General features: G+C 52.2%; 2 protein-coding genes across 5 annotated transcripts in view; one reads left to right on the forward strand and one right to left on the reverse strand.

Annotated features, from left to right (window-relative positions):
- Positions 1-5,086, reverse strand: part of HADHA (hydroxyacyl-CoA dehydrogenase trifunctional multienzyme complex subunit alpha) — a 23,029-nt gene extending 17,943 nt beyond the window's left edge. The window contains exons 1-4 of the mRNA XM_026049785.1: positions 4,999-5,086; positions 1,687-1,794; positions 1,525-1,595; positions 1,035-1,168 (exon numbers count right to left, since the gene is read on the reverse strand). Coding sequence (XP_025905570.1) covers positions 1,035-1,168; positions 1,525-1,595; positions 1,687-1,794; positions 4,999-5,086 — 401 coding nt within the window. The remainder of the gene's footprint in view (positions 1-1,034; positions 1,169-1,524; positions 1,596-1,686; positions 1,795-4,998) is intronic.
- Positions 5,087-5,376: 290 nt separating this feature from the next.
- On the forward strand, positions 5,377-17,847 carry HADHB (hydroxyacyl-CoA dehydrogenase trifunctional multienzyme complex subunit beta). 4 transcript variants are annotated; one of them, XM_026049789.1, is made up of 16 exons: positions 5,377-5,433; positions 6,547-6,621; positions 6,993-7,034; positions 8,517-8,616; positions 8,912-8,956; positions 9,626-9,725; positions 11,008-11,095; positions 11,639-11,826; positions 12,406-12,586; positions 14,096-14,217; positions 15,165-15,244; positions 15,330-15,377; positions 15,731-15,818; positions 16,457-16,531; positions 16,979-17,143; positions 17,266-17,847. In XM_026049789.1, exons 2-16 carry the CDS (start codon positions 6,555-6,557, stop codon positions 17,299-17,301), a joined length of 1,425 nt encoding a protein of 474 aa, XP_025905574.1. In that variant the 5' UTR covers positions 5,377-5,433; positions 6,547-6,554; the 3' UTR covers positions 17,302-17,847. The 4 variants fall into 4 exon arrangements, with proteins under 4 accessions (XP_025905574.1, XP_025905576.1, XP_025905572.1 ...); XM_026049787.1 differs by lacking the exon at positions 5,377-5,433 and having other exon boundaries at positions 6,328-6,621; XM_026049790.1 differs by lacking the exon at positions 5,377-5,433 and having other exon boundaries at positions 6,328-6,621; positions 8,520-8,616.
- The last annotated feature ends 4,257 nt before the right edge of the window (positions 17,848-22,104 follow it).

Below are 22,104 nucleotides of genomic sequence, written 5' to 3' on the forward strand. Positions count from 1 at the left end.
GTGCTCTAGGTGACCCTGCGTGAGCAGGGGGGTTGGACTCGATGACCTCTGAGGTCCCTTCCAACCTTCGGCATTCTATGATTCTATGATTCTCCTTCGTATGCCTGGAGATGCTCTCTAGGATGAACTGCTCCATCACCTTTCCGGGATGKAGGTGAGGCTGACCGGCCTGTAGCTGCCGTCTCCTCCCTCTTGCCCTTTTTGAAGGCTGGAGCAACGTTGCTTTTCTCCAGTCCTCTGGCATCTCCCCGGCTCTCCAGGACCTCTCAAAGATGATGGGGATCGGCTGAGCAATAACCCTGCCAGTTCCTTCAGCACTCTTGGGTGCATAGATCTATGGGTGACCAGCTTGCCTAAACAATTCCTAACCTAGTCCGCTGGTCGAGGAGGAAGGTCTTCCTCTCTCCTTCTATCTGGACTCTCTAGTTCATGGGGACCAGSYTTAGTAGTAAAGGCAGAAGCAAAGAAGCCGTTYAGTAACTCTGTCTTCTCTGCATCCTGTCACCAAGGCCCCCTCTGCTCGGAGTTTGCTGRCTTCAAACCACTGGTCTGTCCCTTCCAGCGCAGGATGATCGCCCTGCAGGTCCCAGAGCTCTCCATGGCAGAGGGCCAGGGCTGCCCCGCCAAGGGGCTGTGCTGGCGGCCGGCCACGCGCTGAGAACCAGCCTGGGTGAAGCCCTGCATGCTAATTACCCACTCCTGCTGTGCCCCGAGCGAGGCACGGCGCTCCCGGCGCACCGGGGATGAACCTTCCTGGGCTGCGCTCCAGCACGCAGCAAGGAGCGACCCTGGGCTAGAGGCAAGCGGGGTTTAACACAGAGCCACAGTCCTCTCTGCCAAGGCCCTCACTCCATCTAAGCAAGTCCCTGCTGCGTCCCACATCCTGTGCACATGGATTTCATACTCATTCTTCACCTCACCCCTGCGGAGATGTCGGCGACAAAGGCTCCGAATTCCCAGCTGGCCTGTTGCTCTGGATGCTGGAGCTTCCTCKGAAGTGCATCAACATAATTTCTACCCCCACCCAAACTTACCCGAGATCTGCTCCAGCAATAAAGGTGCCTGGCTTCGAGGAGATGAGGACGGCACTTTTGATAGATTCATTAGCCCAGAATTCATTCAGTATATCAGCAAACTCTGCATGCAATTGCCTGGATAGAGTGTTCACCTGAAGGCAGCAAATACGCAGGGTAAATAGAGACAGGTTCCAAGAGCTCCRAAGTTGTATAGGACAGACACTCTCCTTAAATCATTTTTAATGCAGAACTTAATGACATATTGTGCTGGTGGGAGGCAGGTTAATTGGCTACATAAAAAATATTTCCACTGGGCACTTCCCAGTATGTTCTTTTATTATATGTCTTAATGCTCATTCTTAAATTTCTGCTTTATTCCAATCTGACAGGCAGCAGGTTAGGAAAGTTTGTGATCTTAAATCAGCAATTTTCCTTGCCTTCTCTGTACCCCCTGTATTCCTGCTGTTTCTTCTCATGTCCCTATTAATCCCAGCCAACAAAAACATACCTTGGAATTTGGTTCGTTGAAACGTATAACGGCAACATCTCCTTTGATATCACAGCTAACATGTGTCCTGGCTGGAAACAAACAGAACCACTTTATCAGCTTCAGTTCAGTGGATTTTAGAAAGGAGAGGAGGAAATTCCCGCACCAAAGCTTTGGGCTTACCCTGAAGAGCACTGGAGCTGGAGAAGCTGCGGCAAGCGTAACCTAAGGAAGAGAAGTTGCAGATGTTACAGGCCTTCTCAGGGGCTTCTCGAGGTGATCCCAGCTTACCTGGCCATAATTAAACACTCTCCCACCTTCCCCCGTCTGCTGAGCCAGTATTGCAGAAAATCCTGAATATCAGCCAGTTCTTTCGCTGTGCCTTGACTTGCAATGCCAGAATTCAATGGATCCCATGCTACTAAGTGTCCTTCCCAGCACAGACCCCACAAGGGGACTCTCCAGCACCAGGAATGCCAAACTGAGGGCAAAAATAAAAAGCTTTTTACCAAACGGCTGACAGCAGATTAAGCAGAAGGCCTACAGGGCTGTTTTGACATCAAGTGTGCACAGGTCAACACTTCATCATATTTGAAACCAGAGACCTTCCTGCCCTTTGATCAGGGAGAAAACTTGCCGTGCAGGCTTGAAACTGTCCAAACACAAATGACCTGGATTATTCTGCAAAAAATACACTCTCACGCCAGTAAATTTTGCCCCTCTGAGCGTTACTTCACAGACCATAAGACACATACCTGGTAAGGCACACAGAAACACACAAAATATTTATTTTGTCTGCCAATTCAGCGTCTGATCAATCTACAAATTACACAGGCAAGTGCCTAGACAAACCTGCTTGTTTCGAAGCACTCCAAAAAACCAGACCCAGGAGGAGGTATGTGCTGAAAAGCCAAGCGCTACTCCCCTCCCACACGTACCCTGTCTGCCCTTGCCTGCCAAGGGCTTGTTCCTGATGATCTCTCGCTGCGCGAACGAGTCTCAGCTCYGCTCAAATGACCTTGATCTTCACTGAGAGGATCCCCCGGCGCCCATCGAGGCTGAACCTCTGCCAAAGCTCAAGTCTAAAGTGCCACTTCTTGAGCTAAATACCGCACGTTTATCTACGAGGGCACAACTGTTTGCTGCTACGAAGCGTTGGGGAAACGCTTGGAGCCAAAGCAATCCCGTTCCCAGCAGCAAGAGGGTAGGAAGTGCAGAATAGCTGAAACAACCCCAAAATCCTGGTGTGCACGTGGCCCCCAGGCACCTTTCCCCCCGCAGKGCCCCACGAGGCAGCTCGGGTCAGGGCTCCTTTGCACTTTGATCCTCTTTCCACCTCAGCTTGGGGCTGTGACCTTTGTGCTCCATTCCTGGAGCTCCTCCATTCCCAGAGTTCCTCCATTCCTGGAGCGCCGTCGGGATGGGGCTGGAAAGCACAGCTCAGGCCACACAGGCTGCTCCTGCCAGGGGTCACGCGCCYGCAACACCCTCTGCTAAACCAAGCGCCACGTGGCTCCCACTCCAAAGCTCCTGCAGAATATTCCTGCTGGAGGGGCGCCCGGAGAGCGATTCCTCCCGGGGACATTCGTTCCCGGAGACTTTCCGTGTGCCGACGGGGAAGGCGAGAGCCGGCGCCCGGCTCCAGGAGCTGCTCCTTGGACGTGGGAGCTGCAGCAGAACGTGGTGCACGTTACTCTTGGAAACCACGCTCCAAAGACACTGCTTCCAAGAATAATTTACACCTCGGGTTCCAGTTTGCTTCTAAGTTTAAATACAACAGATACAAAGCAGGAAAGAAAAATAATCAAGAGCTCAAGAAGAGACCTCATTGCATTTTAATGTAAGCTCTTTTGGGAAACACACTGCTGCTAGAGTGACAATTGCTTGATAKTTAATTTTTTTTTTAATTATAATTTTGTGCTATTCTTGATCATATTTTACTTTAGGGTCCAGTCCTGGACCCTAAACACAGCAGCTGCAGCCATAGTACAACCCCCTTAGGCTTTGATCCATTTTCAGAAAAAGAAGTGATAACTTGCCATGATCAAAGCCAGAAAAATCCCTTTCCGAATTCAGGGGATAATAGCATATTATTGGGCGATAATAATAACAGCAGGCCAGATGTACGTCCCTGCCATTAACGCTCCTTCCAGAGCTCATAGCCCTGAAAATACACTTAATTTTCACTAATTCACATTCTTTGCTTTTTGGGCAGCTGAAAGCCTGCTTAAAAAAAGGAAAATATTCCAGAGAATTGTCCTGGGGATTTAGCAGAGCGCTCCAGAGCGAGCAGGGAACTGTAAAGCACAGTCCAGTGGGAACAGGTTTCCTCCCATTTTCTCTCTTTGCTCTCTTTCCCTTGGCTGTTTCCTCATCCTGCACTTGCCCTTCCCGTGGACACTCGAGTAGGGAGCATCATCCAGAGYCAGAGCAGGAAAAGAGGCTTCCCGCCGTGCTGGGAACACGAGAGCCAGGGCTCCCAGCTCCCGCTGACACTCCCAGCCTCTATCCGTAACCCGGGACACTAGTGACAAACTGGGAACCTGTYGGACTCCACATACGGATGAGTTTTAACCTCATGGGATGCCCGGGCTCCTCACTGCCTTCTGCAATTCCTTACAAAGGGRTTCTTGCAAAAAAACACACGTGCAAGCTCCTTCTTGGGGCCCTGGGCAGATCCACGCGCATTCCGGCCACRCTCGGCGCGTGGGAGGGCGGTTGTTGATCCCACCGAGTGCCAGAATCCCGGCAGGAAGGGTTTGCAAGGAAGAAGGCGGCAGCTGCAAGCGCCGAGGAGCAGGGAGGGCGCGCGGGCCTCCACCCCACGGCCCTGCCCTTGGGCTCCGGGAAACCCTGCCCGATTCCAGCGCGGTCCAGGGCCCTTCCCGGCCACACGGGATACGCAGGGAGACCGGGATACGCAGGGAGAGCGGGAAGGGCGGCCGCACAAGGAGGGAAAAGCGCAGCCAAGGTGGGCGCAGGGCGGCCTCGCGTCCCTCCGCGCTGGGATCGGGGCACGCGGGGACACGGGAACGGCCCTTCCCGCGGGACATGGTGCAGGGAAGCGGCCCGGTCCTGGAGGACGCACAAGGACATAAGGATATCCCTGTACACACGGACACAAGGATATCCTTATACACACGGACACAAGGATATCCCTGTACACACGGACACGGGGACACCCCAGGGCGCAAGGACACGGGGACAGCGCCCGCCTGGAGGTCACCGCGCGACCCCCACCCCCAAACACTCTCGCGTGGGAGGACACGGGGACACCCACCCCACGGACACGCGTGGGACCCCCCCGTGGGGACACGCAGACACCTGGGGACACTCCGGAGACCCCCCCCCCACGCGGGCTCCCACGGGGACCCCTTCCCAGCCCCCCACGCGGGGGGGTGGACACGCTCGCCTCCCCAAATCCCCCCCCCCAGGTGACACGGACACGCGTGACCCCCAAGGGGAGCCGCGAGCCCCCCCCGGCGCGGGGCTCACCCTGGTGCCGCGCGCCGCGGGGCGGGCAGCGCTTGGTGGCCGCGGCCAAGCGGCCCAGGCTGCCCATGGCGCGCACCGCCGCCGCCATCTTGCCGCACCACCGAGCGCTCCTCCGCGGCGGCGGCAACCGCCCGCGCCCGCGGGGCTGCCCCGCGCGCTGCCTGAGGCCGCCGCTGCCTGCCGCTCGCGCCCAAGCCGCTCGCCGCCGCTGCTCGGGGAGGGTCTCGGTTGTTTTGACGCTTGGAGACAGCGGGAGTGGCGGGTGGAGCGGTGGGAAGGCGGGCGGCGGCGCGGCCTGAGGGGCCGCCCTGCTCAGGCGGGCGTCGAGCAGCCCGCGCGGGGCGGGGCCCTTCCTGAGGGGCGGCAGCAGCGCAAGTAGCGGCGGCGGCCACGGAGGCGACGGGCTGGGGCGGTTCGGTTCGGTTCGGGTCTGAGGTGCGCGGGGGGCGGCGGGACCGGGACCGGGACCGGGACCCGGACCGGACCGGACCGGACCGGACCGGACCCGGCACTCGAACCGGGACCGGGACCGGGACCGAAACCGGCACCGGACCGGAACCGGGACCCGGACCGGGACGGGCAAGGGTGAAGGCGATGGGGGGAGAAACCTGCGCGCGTAACCGGTGTGCAGAGGAGGGGAGGAAAAGAGGAAGCGTGTCCGTCTCTCTATATTTAYACTATTATATATATATGTAATCTAAGGGTACATATGTACGTTAATATTTTATACCTTTACACGCTTATACCTTTAATATTTCCGTGTTTTGACTTTTATGTTTGTGTTTTTACGTTTTCACGGTACATTTGCACTTTGCAGGAGTGTTTCCCTTCACGCCGGTTACGTTTGCGCCTTTATTTTCTTAAGCCACGTTTACGCTTTGCGCCCGGTTGTGTTTTCGCSCCTCCGTCTCAGCCTCTTGCGCGGCTGCCTTCGTGTTTGTGCTCGTGCTCACACACGCAGGTGGGCAGGGTTGGCCGCGCCGCTGTGCGTGGAGCCCAGCAGCTTTTCCAGCAGCTCCCCGGCGCTGGAAAACCCACGGACGACGTTTTACCCCAGGGGAAACCGCGTGGTCCTTTCCATGGGGCTGAGCTCTGGGAAGGAGGACGCGAGGGGGGCGGTTGCCAAGTTGTCCCCCTTCCCCTGGGGATCCRCAGCAAAATTGCTGGGGTCTCAATGGGCACTGGAAGCTCGGGGCAGCCGTGTGAGGTTGTGCAAGGAGCGCCACGCTGGCAGCGGGACCGGTTGGGCACTGGGACAACTTTCCAGCGGGGAGGAGAAGCTAAAGCTGTGCTGGCTGCTGCCCCTCGTCAGGAGCTCTTTATTCACAGGAGTTGTTTGCAGGCCACGCTCACAAGCCAGACTCGTCACGTGCTAGATGCTGCTCAAAAGGGGCAGCAGAAAGTCGTTCCCGGCGCTGCTCCTTCTCTTCCTTTGCTCTTCTTTCAACTTGTGTGACTCTGACAAGCTGCTCACCTTGAAATTGTTCCAAATAAGCCTTTAAATAAGCTGCGCGTCAGGCTAACAGCAGCYTGTCTTCTCCTCTCTAGATCTCAAAATGACTTCCATGCTGACGTGTATCTTCAGGAACCTCCCAGCCTCCTCGGCGTGGGCTGCCGGGATCGGTAAGTGTCATTAAAGGCTTGAACTGATGGGCTTTAAAGGTCTGTTTAAGCATTGCGTTTGCAAAGGACACTTTTGTCTGAATCTGTTATGTTTTTGTCTGCTGTTTTTAACAGCTAATTCTGTCGTTGGCATATTTGTTGTTCTCTATATCTTCCAATGTGGGAGGAATCTCATGTTAACTGGTAATATCTACTATAGATTTTTTATGAATACAATATATATAAAAAAAAAAGCTTGTAGATATTTAGATGCCCTTGTAGTATTGGAACATTATTATTATTACTTTTTACATTTCTTACAAAAATAACTAGAAGTGTTTTTATAATTTATGACCTGACAAATGCTACTTTTTTTGGTTCTTGTTTTCCAGCTGCAAGATCATTCRGCTGCTCTTCGCAGTTACAAGCAGCAGGTAAAGTGAAAGCATCAGGAGCCCCTGGGGGTTTGTGCTAGAGACTGTTTCTGAAGCTGCTTCCCTTTTCCAGAGGCTCCTCCGTGCATTCCCAGAAACACAAGGCACACTTTGTTATTTTGAGAGTGCCCTCCTAAAGTTGCAAGTTAGAGGGAAACCAGTTTTTCCGGCAAAGAGCCCTCTAAACATTTGAGTCCTCCTGATCCCCAACAACTACCTGGTCTGGGGCTTGTGCCACAGAGAAGCAGAGAGCAGAGGAGCCAAGATAGGGGATTATAATGTATAAGACATATAAGATATGCYCCTGCTATCACTATAAGATATAGTGATCTGGCTGTAACCAGGCCCCTTGCCCAGGAGCGCTGGGGCTGCCCTGCCAAGCAGAGGTTTGTGGAATTAGCTCTAAGGCCCAGTAAGACCCCTAAGAGGCTCAGGTCTCAGCAGAGCAGCTCAGCACACACCAGTACTTTGGCTGTTAGACGTGACTGCTTTGGGAAATGTGGGGGCTCTGGGACCCGTTCTGGTGAGGGGACTGGTGCTTTGAGCCACCTGGGCAGTGGAAATCGTTCTTAGGGAGCAGCCTATTGCCTTAGCTGTGCCTGGAGAGCCCTCTTATAAACTGTGGGGTAGGGCTCCAGTTTCCTGCTCATGCTTTCACTTGCTGGAGTGCAGTGTTTAGCTGGATTCCCTCTGCTTTTACAGGCCTTTTCCTTCTCTGGCTTGCAAAGGCAGCTGCCTCGTGCTGCTGTGTGTACTGTTAAGAGCCGCAATGCTGGCTGCGTTAGGAAATTCTCGTTGAGCTCCTCGCTAATTGCTGTTCCAGAATAGCTCTGACAGGGACCTGGTAAATGATGCTGTTTCCTAACATTGCTTTTTCTCCACCCTGAGATACTCCCATGCACTTGGAGGAAGTAGCAAGTTACGCACAGCAGCTTTACCTTTTTATTCCCTATTGCTTTCCTGCAGTAGTGAAAGTTGACTCCTTGCACTGTGTTTTATTTACTGTGACTTATCTTTGCTGTGCAATAAGAGTATRTAAGTGGGCATTTGCTGTGGAAGGTGCTGTTTGCAGTCCTTGCTGCTCTCCAAGTGACAGACTTTGAGGTCTCCTTCTGGTCTCAGGGCTTTGAGTTTGTTCTGCCTCATTTACAACCTCAGTCATTCAGCATTTTTGAGGTGTCTTTTCCTACAGCATTTTTATATATTGGAGATTAAGAATTAGATACCTTTATTCTCAGCTGTCCTTGCCTTAGTATAGGTGAATCTGCTGATGATGGAAGTTGAAATCCTGTGTCATTAACTCATTTTTTCACACATGCCATGCTCAACGAGGAACAAGATTTCACCCTCAGTTCCCTACCTACTCTGTTTTTCACTTTTACACCAAAGGGGATTATTTCTCAAGTTTTCTAGTAGCTTTAACAGGATCTTGCCTTAAGCTTGCTCAGATTTGTATTAATAATTACTTAAACTTCTCYATAGCAGTCCAGCCTAAGAGTAAGAAGACCTTAGCCAAAACTGGTGTGAAGAATATTGTTGTGGTCGATGGCGTCCGTATCCCATTTTTGCAGTCTGGCACCTCGTAAGTATAAAATAAAAATATATAAAGGTTAGTTAAGAGCAAATTGGTAATTAAGATTGGTCAATAGTAGAATCTTTGAAAATTGCTGGGTTCAGTTTGCTCGGTTGATTTCAAGTTACTTCTGTGCATAACAATGCTCATAAGCTCAGGTGTGAAATGTTTGCTTACAAAAGCACAGTTCAGAGCATTYCTGGTGTCTTCAGCAGGCCTGTGCTGCTGACGTGCACTCAGTGGGCTCTGACGCCTTCATTGGTTTCTGACACTTAATTTTCTGCCTCTCTTCTTAAACTTCCAGGTATTCGGATCTTATGCCACATGACTTGGCCAGAGCAGCACTGCAGTAAGTAAACTGGGTGTTAAAAGAGCCCCCAAATTGTCTTCTGCTGCACTCCAGAGCTCCCGCTGTTGGTACAGTGGCTCCAGCAAAGCTTGAGCGGTCTGGTTTTGTTGCTGAACAAAACCAGTTTTGTGCTTCGTTAGTCAGGGTCTGCCACGGGCAAATAAAACTAAAACACATTTTTACAAGGCATGAAACTACATTTGAATCTCACTAGCCTTAATCAGTGCCCGCAGTGGGGTTTGCTGTGTGTTAGCCGAGTTGCCAAGACGTTCTGGCAAATTGTGTGATGTGTTTTCTAATGTGAAGTGCTCATTAGCACTTCGCATGTTCCCACACTAAAAGTAATTGGCTTTATTACCCCTAAGTGCTTATGGCCTTAATTTTGATGTCAGAATGTTCCAAATCAGGGAAGATAGTATCAGCCTCTTCTGTGGGGRAAGCAGAGTAACTGCTTTCGTGAAACACTCTATATAGTCCTTTATATAGTGATAGCATTTCCAGTCTATAGGCAGTTTAACCTCTCATCAAGTCTATATGCAGGGGGTACAGTGTGTAGCTCTGCTCTTGCCCTGTTCTGCAGCCAAGCTGCTGGAAGSTGAATATCTGAGGGCTGTGGGACAGTTATTGCCTGCGTGGTGCCAATTCTGTGGGCTTCTCTCTGTTCCTCAGGGGGCTGCTGAACCGGACCAGTATCCCAAGGGATGCTGTGGATTACATTGTTTACGGCACCGTTATCCAGGAAGTGAAAACGAGCAATGTTGCCCGGGAGGTAGGTTATGTGCAGCACAGAATCACAGCATTTCTCCTGGAAGTCTGGTTTCAGCAGCCTACATCAAAATAATAACCCACATGAACGAGAATCTATTTTTTTTTTGGTTCATTTTAATGTGATTTGGGAATATAGACTAGCTGTGCAATATTACCCATAAAATAACTGTGTGGGACTCTGCCTCTTGTTGAAATCTACCATAGATAAAGTTTACTTTGATGCTGCAAAGCCTCTGCTTGGTCGTTTCCTGGAAGGAGAGCTTTTGTTAATGATTGTTGATCACTCGGCTCTAACTGCCAGGTGGACTCGAACACTGGCCCACCAGAAGTGCTTGATGAGATCAGAGCATGCTGCRATACGTTGCATTATTATGGTATTTATTTATCAGTGGCTGATCAGATACAGCCTTTGAATGATTTGAAAAGTAGTTGTTTGGATGACCTTTTTTATGGCAGGCAAAAAAACCCCCGCACAGTTCATATCTCATACAAAACAAAGAACCTGGTCCACTAAAGAAATGTTACGGAGATGGCATGTGATTTTTTTTTTTTCCTGTAATGTGGAGCCTCTCCTGATGCTGCTTGCAGCCGCCCAAGGGCGTTACATAACGGTGCTGGAAACACTGACGAGACCATCCAGCATCTGCAGCCCCATTTAGCAGTTTTAACGTTGCATATGCTGCTACTCGCTTTGGTCACGTACCCGTCAGGTGAGGTTGGTGGTTTAATTTTAACTTGCCGACAACTGTTGAACTTTAAACTAGTTGGCCACGTCCCAACTAGGCAAGGTCCTGGTGCCGGCAGCTCCCTGTGATGGGAGCCTCTGCTCTCCAAGTGGGTCAAAGGACAAGCTGCTTTTTGGCAAGCTTGAACTTGAACCGCAGGGAGGGATTTGTGTCCAGAGCACATCATGGTGCCTCCTACTCAGAAGTCTGTCTCAATAATTCTTTTCATGTGCTACCTTTGCAAATATGGGGAAGCAAGGGTAATGTTGTATGTTTGTAAGCTCCTTTTTTTCGGAATTGTGAGGTGTTTGATTAATTTATCGCTCTATTATTGGAGTGGGGAGGCTGGGGGTTGCTCCCATAACCTCACTGAGAGCCTGGGCAGCTGGGCAGTTGCCTCTTCCTGCTTCGAGCTGGGGAGGGAGGGAGGGAATAGCTGATCCCGTAGGTGCTTGGGTGGGAACTTCATGCACCCGTTTCCAGCTGAGTCTGCAAATGTGAAGGCGGCTCTAGCYCCATGGAGGCCAATGTTTGACAGCCTTCGTTTCTTGCTCACAGGCTGCCTTGGGAGCTGGTTTCTCTGACAAAACGCCAGCCCACACAGTCACCATGGCCTGCATTTCCTCAAACCAGGCCATGACTACAGGTATGTTGACAGGAAGAACAAGTTGTGTGGTTTTGAAAACCTAAGCATCTGAAAAACAATTCTGGAGTAGAAGGAAAAAGTTCTTGAGTCAATAAAATATAATACAAATTGAGTATCTGCTATAGGCCTGCCAGCAGCTTGACACCATTTGTATTCAGCGGTAGTTTCTGCTCAGAATCCATGTTAGGCTGAGAGGTAAGGACTTGATTGAGCTTGATACAGCAGTTACTGCCTTCAGGAAGGCTGCTGTCATATTTGATTCAGCCTAAATTGAGCAAAAAAATACTGTGACTCAGTTACTATCCTGAATCACTAAGGAGAATGTTCTGCCAACTGCCATGTGTGCCGGAGCAGTGGAAGTGACAGAGCTAATGTGACTCAGGAAGCTCATAGTGAACTCTCTGTCTCTGTCTGTTATCGTATAACTTGGCTAAGGCTGGAGAAGGAAATAAAATGTAGTAACATCCAAGGCCAGCTGCTGATAGGGGTGTGATAAGCGTTGCTTGTCCTGCTGTTCCCATGRGAAACTGTCTTGTTCCGTAGGTGTGGGCATGATCGCGGCCGGCCAGTGCGATGCCGTGGTAGCCGGTGGTGTGGAGCTGATGTCCGATATTCCCATTCGTCACAACAGGAAGATGAGGAAGACTATGCTCACACTTAACAAGGCCAAGACTTTGGGCCAAAAGCTGGCTCTGCTGTCCAAAATTCGCCCTGACTACTTTGCTCCTGATGTAATTGTTTTCACTCTCTTAGATATTTGAGCTGGACTATTTTATAAGCAGGTGTAAAACTCGCTGGAGAGCTAGAGAGGATTTTGAAAGGGGAGCTGGCAGTGCTCTTGCTAACGTGGCCCAGGACACCATTGACCTTCGTGACCACAAAACCACATTGCTGACATGGCACCGTGTTGTCCACCGGGATGCCCCGGAGCAGAGCTGCTCTCCAGCAGGTCAACCCCCAACCTGTGCAGGGGTTATTCCTGCCCAGGTGCAGGACCTGCTCTTGCCTTGTTGACCTTCATGAGGTTCTTCTCTGCCCAGCTCTCCCGCCTGTCCAGGCCCCTCTGGATAGCAGCGGAGCCTTCCATGTGTCAGCCTCACCTCCCAGTCCTGTGTTATCACTAGACGGTGGCAGCTCCTCGTTTATTTAAATGGACTCTGATATTTGTGCAGCTCTTAACTGTAACAGTGCTCTATTTAAGGCCGCCACTGATTATTTAGAGCTTATCCAAGTCTGAACTTCAGTCGTGTTTCGTAACTGCTGCAGGGGCACTTGTTTCTCTATGCTGACATGGCTTTTCCTTTCTGTAGCTGCCCCTTGTGACAGAATTCTCCACCAACGAGACCATGGGGCACTCTGCTGATCGCCTGGCTGCTGCCTTTTCTGTCTCCCGTTTGGAGCAGGATGAGTACGCCCTCCGCTCACACACGCTGGCCAAGAAAGCCCAGGAGGAAGGCTGGTTGCAAGATGTGGTGGCCTTCAAAGTGCCAGGTAAAGCTGCACATGCTTCACAGCTAACATGGGAGTTCACAGAATCCCAGGATGGCTGAGGTTGGAGCGGACCCCTAGGGACCCCCCCAGCGCAGCCCCTGCTCCAGCAGGGACACCCAGAGCACGGGGCACCCGGGCGCATCCCGGCGCGCTGGCAGATCTGCAGAGCAGGAGCCTCCGCAGCCTCCCTGGGCAGCCTGGGCCAGGGCTCGGGCACCCTCCCACCAAACAAGTTCTTCCTCACGGCCACATGGAGCTGCCTGCGCTGCAACCTGCACCCACTGCCCCTTGGCCTGCCCCTGGCCACCACCCACCAGAGCTTGCACCTTCCTCCCTCCATCCTCCCCTCGGCTCCTTGGACACRCTCACCAGCTCCCCTCTCACCCTCCTCTTCTCCAGGCTCAGCAGGCCCTGCTYGCTCGGGCTCTCCTCACACGAGAGCTGCTCCAGGCCCTTCCTCATCTTTGTTCCTCTGGCCCCTCTCTAGAAGTTCCATATCCATCTTGTGTTCCCTAAGGAAATATTTCATTTAAAAAAGGAGAGGAAGGACTGTGCTCAGATTCATAGCTTTCTGTGCATCTAAGTTATGGGTTTTAACAGCCCRTTTTTATGCAGTCCCTGAAAAAGTACTAATGAAGAGCATGTTGATAAACTGTTCTTGCATGGCTAAATTCTGTAGTATTTTTGAGTGGAAACTCCTTGCTAATGTGATGACACCGCAAGGAAAATCCAAACCATTTGACAAGAGAACCAGTTTTTATAACCCAAACTATTAACAGCAAATATTAAGCCCAATGAAGCCTCTTTTTGATAAGTCAGGGGCTCTTTAGGAACCCTTGAAATGTGATTCGCTTGGAAGACATCAGTCCACCAGCACATGTGGAACAGCCTGGGGACAAATTCTAAATTGTCCCTTCAGGGGATTTATTTCCACCCTCATCCTGCAGTCTGCCAAAGGGAGAGCTTTGGTTTCCTAAAGAGGCTTTACTTGTAGATCTGTAGTCAGTCTTCAAGTTAGAATTCACACTTTTTCTAAACTGGCTAATTTAAGCAAGCCGGCATTACTGGAGGTGAATACGTTTGTTTCCTTGTGGTGGTCTGACTTCCTCAGAATTTGTGACACAAGCATGCACGGATTCAGAAACAGTTCTTCCATTTAGTTTTTATAATCTAAATTCTTTTGTCAATCGTGTTTTATCAGTTTTTCCCTGTGTAAGTAAACTTGACCACTTAATAGTTTGGTCTTTAAAGAGAAAATAATGCAACTTCCTTTTTTTCCCAAGTATTAATTTTTAACCACATTAGAATTATTCTGGTAGCATTAATGGATTTTCCCCTTTTTATCCTCCGCCTTGTCATAAAAAGCAGAGTTTTCTGATTTTTTTTTTCCTTTTCTGGACTTCCGATGTGCAAATTCATGTATGTTGCTGACTTTCTTAGTATAAAAACTTTTTTTTCCATGTATAAATAAATAAAAGTATAAATGCATTCTTTTTTTTCCATCAATAGGCAAGGAAACAGTAACCAAAGATAATGGAATCCGTCCTTCCTCCATCGAGCAGATGGCCAAGCTGAAGCCAGCTTTTGTCAAGCCCTATGGAACCGTCACAGCTGCCAACTCGTCCTTCCTGGTAACGCATGTTCCTCTCACCCCCAGAGCTAGAGGGGAAGACTGTTTTCCCCTCTGCTTTGCCTTGGTACTTGGATTAAAACGGTGTGATCTTAACAAGCTGCCTCTTTTCTGGTGTCACCCATATCTGAGACTTTGCAAGGGTGGCTTTGAGCTGCGTGATAGTCTAGTGAATTTGGGTGCTGGATGAAAAGGCAGCCTCCCGCTCTGTGATAACTACTCCAAAGGAAGCAAGTGACTAATGGCTGATACTGGGGCTCCTTCAGCAACAATTACACTTATTCTTTAGGCTTCCTGGAGGCTTTAGAAAGCCTGGTAGTGCTCGGTAATGGCCTCGGTGGTGTTAGGAGCTGTGGAGTCGCTGTTGCTGTGCAGCACAGCAGATCTGCAGGTCAGCGTTGGGATGTTAGCCCAGGGCTAAGTGACCAAGAGCCAGGGATATCAGGTTCATTTTTGCCACGTGCTGACCCTGTGACTCGTGTCATCTGGGAATTATATTCCAGTTTTGGAATGGAGCTGAATGAGCAGGTGAATGTTTGGGAAAACCAGCATGTCTGCAGCGCTGACAGGGCAGTTGACACCTCTGTCCTGTTTGAAATTGGGGAGAATTTGGGTATTTGGACTATAGTGAGGTGTTTCAGCAGTGCATTTACTGTTATTTGCAGAYCCACCTTCTTAGTCCTGGAGCCTTATTTTGGGCCCATACCATAATGCATCTGCACGTCCTAGGAGATAAATAATTCCTCAYGAAATTGTCCTTTTGTGCCTGTTTATAGCTCTTTGCCAAGCAGTTTTTGGTAAGGAAGCAAGAGCAGACTTGCTGCTGGGGCAGAGCCTGGAGACTGCGTGTGATGGCACCCTGTTTCACCAGCTCCCCTGCAGCAGGGACGTTGGGCTCGTTTGTGCATGGTGGGATTGCTCACTGGGCTGTTTGTGGTCCCTTTGCAGACAGACGGTGCCTCGGCCATCCTGCTCATGTCCGAGGAGAAGGCTCTGGCCATGGGATTCAAGCCAAAGGCCTACCTCAGGTAAAAGGAGCGCTCTGCGTGGCCTCCAAAACCTGCTCTTGCTTCCTCTCCTCTTTCTGTTACTAATAGTGTTTCTCCTGYGCAGGGACTTTGTGTATGTGTCCCAGGATCCCAAGGACCAGCTGCTGCTCGGGTAGGTGACAATAATGAAGAGCATCCCCTAGCAGAATACACTGCTAGCACAAGAGTCTGATGTTGGCTTTTTGTGAAATCACCGATSAAAACCCTGCATCTCTTCCGGCCGCCTTGGGATGTGAGACGTGACCTGGCCTGGGGAGGTGGCTGAAGGAGAGAGCAGGAATAGTCACCTTTGTTTGCTGAGGGGCATCTCAGCGTGTCGCTCCCCTAGTACTTCCCTGGGGTTGTGTTTCAGTCGGAGGGGAGCAGGCTGAGAACTGAGCTGTGTAACGTGGCTCCCTGTGGAGAAGGGGACAGGATTGTGAGCAAAAAAGATCATGTTTGACCTCTGGTTCTTAACTCATTCAGCCCAACGTACGCGACGTCCAAACTGCTGGAAAGGACTGGTCTCACCATGGCTGATATTGATGTGTTTGAATTCCACGAAGCCTTCGCTGTAAGTAACTCGGAATGCTGAGGGCATCTCTAGCTGTAAAATCCCACTCTGCAGACTTCTCTCTTACTGACACCTTCACTAAATGGAGAACTGCATGGAGGCACGAATGTAGAGTTGTATTCTACAAATAGTATTGGTATGCAGCAAAAATTGTATGCAATACTTGCACATTAATGTATTTTAAATATATAACTGGCATTTTGTACATGAACGTTATCTGTGCTGAAGATGATTTATGTTGCTGGCAGTCACCGGGTGAGTGCAGATTCTTCTAAAAGAGCTTGAAAAGTCTTGCTTCACCAAGACCYTGGTATGGGAATTAAAAAACAGGGTCACTTCTCTGAGTTATCTGCTCGTTGGTTTGGGGATATGTGTTAGTATGGTGAGATGGCATGCTAATTGCATGGGGTATTTCTCAAACTAGAAATTTGCAATAGAAATAGAATAGAAATAGCTGTAGAAATAGAGCCAATATTGGGATGATCCCGTAAAATCCTTTTCTGCAGTTGGATGTATTTGGTTTTCTGGCTATAGCTAATCTCATCATGTCTCTTAGCACTGGACTGCTAATGCTGCCTGTTGGTTTTCCTTTAGGTCTGCTCTTACCCTGTTCAAGTTGCCTTTTTTTTCCCTTCTAGGGACAAATTCTGGCCAACATGAAAGCCATGGATTCAGACTGGTTTGCACAAAACTACATAGGCAAGAAGTCGAAGGTGAGGCCCCAAACGAGCAAGCTTTTATATTTCATAGCGTTCCCGTTCCGCGTGGCAGAAGCGTGTGCCAGGCTGCAAGGCAGCTTCCCTGCTGCTCACTGAGAGGCCTCTCCACCTTTGGGCTAACAAATCCCAACATGAGCAGTTTCCTGGGGAAYGGTGGCATTCCCCTTGACAGCAGGAGATGGAATTTAGCGCCGTGGTAGTAATAGTTGGGAGGGAGAGAATCCAAAGTGATGGGAGAATCCCTGTCCTTCTGCCTGCTCTCTAGCAGCTCGGGGACCTGCCTGCAGGTGAGCACTGAAGCCCTTGGCACGTCCTGTGCTGCCCCTGGCTGCTTCCAACACGGGAGCCCTTTGCAGAGGTCCAGGCTGGCCTGGGAGGTGCCTTGCAAGGCCACGCAGCCCCTTCTAGGCCGGTGACACCTGTGTCCCCTTCTTATTCCAGGTCGGAGCCCCATCTCTGGACAAGTTCAACAGCTGGGGTGGCTCCCTGTCCCTGGGACATCCCTTCGCTGCCACCGGCTGCCGCCTGGTGATCACGGGTGCTCATAGACTGAAGAAGGAGGGCGGCCAGTACTGCCTGGTGGCCGCCTGTGCTGCAGGAGGGCAGGTAACCGTGCCAGCAGCTCTGCCCACTCCGGAGAGGGGCTGGAATTGCCACTTCGCTCCTCTCATCCACGTGCACGGAGCAATCGGTCCTTTCCCTGACCCTTCTCTCTCTCTGCCTTGCAGGGGCACGCGATGATCGTGGAGCTTTACCCTCAGTAAAGGACAAGACACTGCTGAATAGATAAGAGATTCACACGTCCTGTGCCTGGCAATGTCATTTCAATGCACTAATGATAACACGTACAATCCTTCCGAGGATTTTTGGTGGCCTTTGTAAATATCTCCTAGCTGCTCTGCTAATGATTTTCAACCAATTAATGCATACATATTAGTCTGGGATTCTCGTAACAAAAAAGATTTCTACTGTAAATCTTCTGTAAGTAAAATTTTGTGTGTTTGTGTAGGGGGGAGAGGGACATGGAGGAAAAATTGATTCCAAAAACTGTACAAAGACTTACCTTTGGAGTTAGGAGAATCCTGTAAAGCGGTGAATGTCGACAGGCTAAGGCGTGAGCTCACATGCCCTTGCRGAGAGTAACGTTTGTTTTTAGGAGCAGGTTCAAACTGAATTGGCTGGCCTGGTTTGTAAAGAGGAACCGTGCTGCAGGGTGGAAGACAGCACTGGAAATAGCAAGCTGCTGCCCATGAGACGAGTATCGCTGATGTTAGCCGCAATGCAGCTACAATAAACCAGAAAAGAGTAAAGTTTGACCTTTTTTTTCCCCACTTTTTTCCCTGCCTGCAATGTACGGGCTTTTTCTGTGCCCACCGAGCTGCTGCCCCATCTCTGCTTTCCCATCTCTCAAAAGTGGGACTAGCTGAAGACTGCCCAGAATTGCTCTTGAGCCTAAATAAATCACCAAGATCCCATGTGCTTTGGAGTGGTGGTTTTTGGTAATTCCTGCCTTTTTACACCCCCCTAGCAGCACCTTCCTGTGTGTAACAGGGAGCAGGCGCAGAATCGCACAGTGTAACTCAGAATCCCGGTGCTGACAGACTTCATGCTGAACATTCCCGATTATTTCCCTCAAAAGTCAGCCCCAGGGGCCCCGTTTGAGGGGGTGCAGCCCRACCTGCGCTGGAGGTGGCAGCAGGACCCAGCGAGCAGAGCTGCTCCCACCCTGCGCCTTCAGGTATGGGCATGGGGGTCAGGGAGAAGGGCCCTTTGGGGGCTCCAGGGCCCGCTGAGGGTCTTCGGGGCTCCCCTGGAAGGGGACCATGGGGGTGAGATCTCCCCAATGGGGTCTGTGACCCTCAGCTTTGTATCCCTCCTTGGCTGCACCCCAAAAGTGCTTTCGTGGGGTCCCCCAGCCCCGGGCTCGTGAGCCGGATGCTCCCACGGGAGCGGGCGCCGCTCGGTGCCGGCGGCCGCGTCCCGGCGCGGGGAGCGGCTGCAGCAGCCTGGCGCGGTGCCCAGGGGTTATTTACTGCCTTCATTTGTGCCGCTTCCCCTCGAGGAACGCTTGCTTTTCAGAAGAAAACTATATATAGTTAAATGTAGTTAAAAATACAGTGAAAATATAGTTTAAAAAGTAACCGCAGCGCAAAGAGCCTTTAGAGGCGGAGCGTGTCCAGCACAGCGAGCCCGGAGCCGCGTTCCCTGTGCCAGGAATCAGAAAGCACCACGGTTTTTAGGATTGCAGAGGTCTGGCCACACTCAGCCTTTGCAGCCCCTTGGCGATGCTCCCGAAGCAGAGCCTTGGCTTTAAACGCGGGTTTTAAAGAGGCAGAACTACCAGCACTCGGTTTTGCAGCTAAACCCTGCTCCATGGGTAGAGAAAAGCTCCCAATTCCAGGTTGATCCAGCTGAGCCGCAGCTTTTACTGAGGTTTCTCTTTTCCCATCCCCAAGTGACTTCAGCTTCGTGGGTTACTGATGAAATCACAACGTGTTTTTTAGTAGCGAGAACTTAACCCGGTTTCCACCCATATCCAGGGCTTTTAGAGGATGACTGAATTTCTGGGATTTCTCCTTTCTTGGTGAATGGAATTCATGCCTGGTGACCGTACCCCGGGTCTGGTGTCTCGGCAAGGAGGGAGTTGGGAAGAGCGCGGCTTGTCCAAGCCAGCTGGGCAGGTCTGAGCATCCCAGTGGGACCAGGAGGTCCAGCTCATGCTGTCCCGCTGCTTCCCTTTTCTTAGGAATGGATTGAATGGATAATTTTAAGAMGAATTTTAAGAAAATCTGTGCCACAATGTCCTCCACGGTGCCCCACCATCCCGGGGGGCAGCGCTGACCCATGGACAGGATGGAGYCGACACACCCATTAGCAAATCATCCCCCCAAATCCTCCCTTCCCTGTTGTCCCGAGGAAACGGCTTTGCACGAGGGACTGTCGGGAGCCGCTGGATCTGCCCGAATCGGGGCGGCCGYGTCGCAGGGAGACACGGGAGGCTTGGAAAGCCGCCCGTCCTCGCCCCAGCCGAGCTGGTTTGGCAGGAAGCTGCCCCCAAAGCTCCAAACCKTGCCGGGTTTCGTTCCCGAGCGCAGGCGCCCGCTCTGCTCCGCGCTGTCCTGCTCCAAGGCTCCTGGTGTCACCAGCCTCTCCCTTCGCTGGGAACTGAGCTGCCCACGGAGCTGGCAAATGCCCCCGGAGGGAAGGGGACACCGTGGGGTGGCCCTGGGGCCTCGGCAGCCTCAGGCACCTCCAAAAGCCACCCAGGAACAGGCAGTTTTGCAGGCCTGGCAGAGAGGCTGGATACGTGCCGAGGGCTGCCACGTTTCTCATCCCGGTTAATGGTGCTTCTCCAGCGCTTGTCTGYGACAGAGACATTCCACACGTTCATGGAAGCCAGTCCCACCACTTCTTCATGCTCTGAACAACCTTTGGAGGGAAGATTTCTGGTTTTGAAAGACCCMCGCTTGCATTTTTTTTCCAGACCCKGGAGGGGAGGGATTATTATCCCAATGGTTCCTTCCTCCTCGGGTTTCCCAGGATGTGATCGCACCTTGGAGAAAGTGTGTTCTGCTCCGGCAGCAGCGGAGCTTGAGAAAACCTATGGACAAATCCCGGCAACAAAACCCCGTGGAAATGTGAAAGGAGCCGGTGTCAACATCCCAGCGTGTCTGCTCTGCGTCTCGGCTGCTCGATATAYGTCGCTATAGTCTCGGGTGACTGGAAATAGGTGCATTATCCCAGGTGTGGAATTGGGATGGAGAGCAGCTATTGGTTGCATGCACGTGTTTGTCCTTCAGCCTGGGCTCGTCTCCTGCTCTCTTTCCCCTTCCTCAGCCCTGGTGCTCTGCGCTGGCCCCTCTCCAGCAGCTCCACGGCCCCCTTGTCCTGGGGAGCCCAGAGCTGCCCCCAACGCTCCAGCTTTGGCCTCCGCAGAGCTGAGCAGAGGGGCAGGATCCCCTCCCTGCCCTGCTGCCAACGGCCTCCGGATGCAGCCAGGAGCCCACTGGCCTCCTTGGCCACCAGGGCTCTGCTGCCCCACGGGTGACTTGGTGTCCCCAGGACTCCCATTCCCTCTCCGTGGAGCTGCTCTCCAGCAGGTGCATCCCACCTCTCCATCTCTCCAGGGCTAATTCCCTTTCGAGGCAAGCACGGGATCTGGAGGGCGCTGTGCGTCCCAGCGTGAAGCCATCCCTCGCTCACTGGCTCGCCTTTGCAGCTCTCTCCTTTTGCACGGGAGCAAGTTCCTCGTTGTCTGGCCTCAGTGTTGGACAGGGCTTCATGAGGTGGGTGTTAGCTTGATACCAATTAATGCAATTAGAGCAAGGCAAGGTGCTGAAGGGATGGAGCGGACACAGGCAGACGTGGTCAGAGTCTGGGACCTGCAGCTCTTTGTTTTTCCCTTTCCTGTTCCKGCAGTTCGCAAACCTGCTGCCCAGTTTTGCCTTGAGTCGGAGCATGCAGGGCCCTGCGAGGGCGACAGACACCGAGATCTCAAAACCCACCCGGGTGCCCCGTGCTCTGGGGGTCCCTGCGGGAGCAGGGGCTGCACTGGGGGAGCCCTGGGGTCCCTGCCAACCTCAGCCAYCCTGGGATCCTGGGATTCTGTGCATGCTGCCAGTGTGCCCGCTGGGTGCCAAGCTCCCGCTGCGGGTGCTGGTGCGGGTGAAGACGCTGCTTCCTCAGCGTCCCCGTCCCAATGGGGCTGCAGGATGCACGCAGCAGACGGGCAGTGCAAGGGTCGCTGCTGGCGCTAACACCTCTGCAAAGCGAGACGGCCTTACGGTTTAAGGAAGTTAAGCTCGCTCCAAGGAAACACTGTAAAAACAATGAGCTGGTCTGGCTGCCAGGCAGGAAAGGGAGAGGCCAACAGCAGCAGGGAGAGATGCTGGAGGATCCCGAGACCTTAAGCAGGGGAGATTTACTGAGGGACGTACACGGCGACCTCCCAGGAACCAAGCCAAGGGCTTGCAGSGCGCATGTGTTGGCCAACTGGATGGCACTTCTTTATTCGACACAACCATTTCCTTACCTGCACCACGCTAAGCTTGGGGAGCTCCTGGTTGTGCAGCCAGCAAGAAAAGTGCAGGGTCCTGCACCTGGRCAGGAATAACCCCAGGCACCAGCACAGAGCAGGGGTGACCTGCTGGAGAGCAGCTCCATGGAGAGGGAATGGGAGCCCTGGGGACACCAAGTCACCCRTGGGGCAGCAGGGCCTGGTGGCCAAGGAGRCCAGTGGGCTCCTGGCTGCATCCGGAGGCCGTTGGCAGCAGGGCAGGGAGGGGATCCTGCCCCTCTGCTCAGCTCTGCGGAGGCCAAAGCTGGAGCGTTGGGGGCAGCTCTGGGCTCCCCAGGACAAGGGGGCCGTGGAGCTGCTGGAGAGGGGCCAGCGCAGAGCACCAGGGCTGAGGAAGGGCCTGGAGCAGCTCTCGTGTGAGGAGAGCCCGAGCGAGCGGGGCCTGCTGAGCCTGGAGAAGAGGAGGCTGAGAGGGGAGCTGATTAACATGGGTAAGTTCATGAAGGGGGAATGTAGGGAGGAAAGGGCCAAGCTCTTCTCAGTGGTGGCC

Source organism: Nothoprocta perdicaria, unplaced genomic scaffold (genome assembly GCF_003342845.1).
Source record: "Nothoprocta perdicaria isolate Ctin4 unplaced genomic scaffold, notPer1 scaffold_619, whole genome shotgun sequence".
Taxonomy (NCBI): Eukaryota; Metazoa; Chordata; class Aves; order Tinamiformes; family Tinamidae; genus Nothoprocta; species Nothoprocta perdicaria.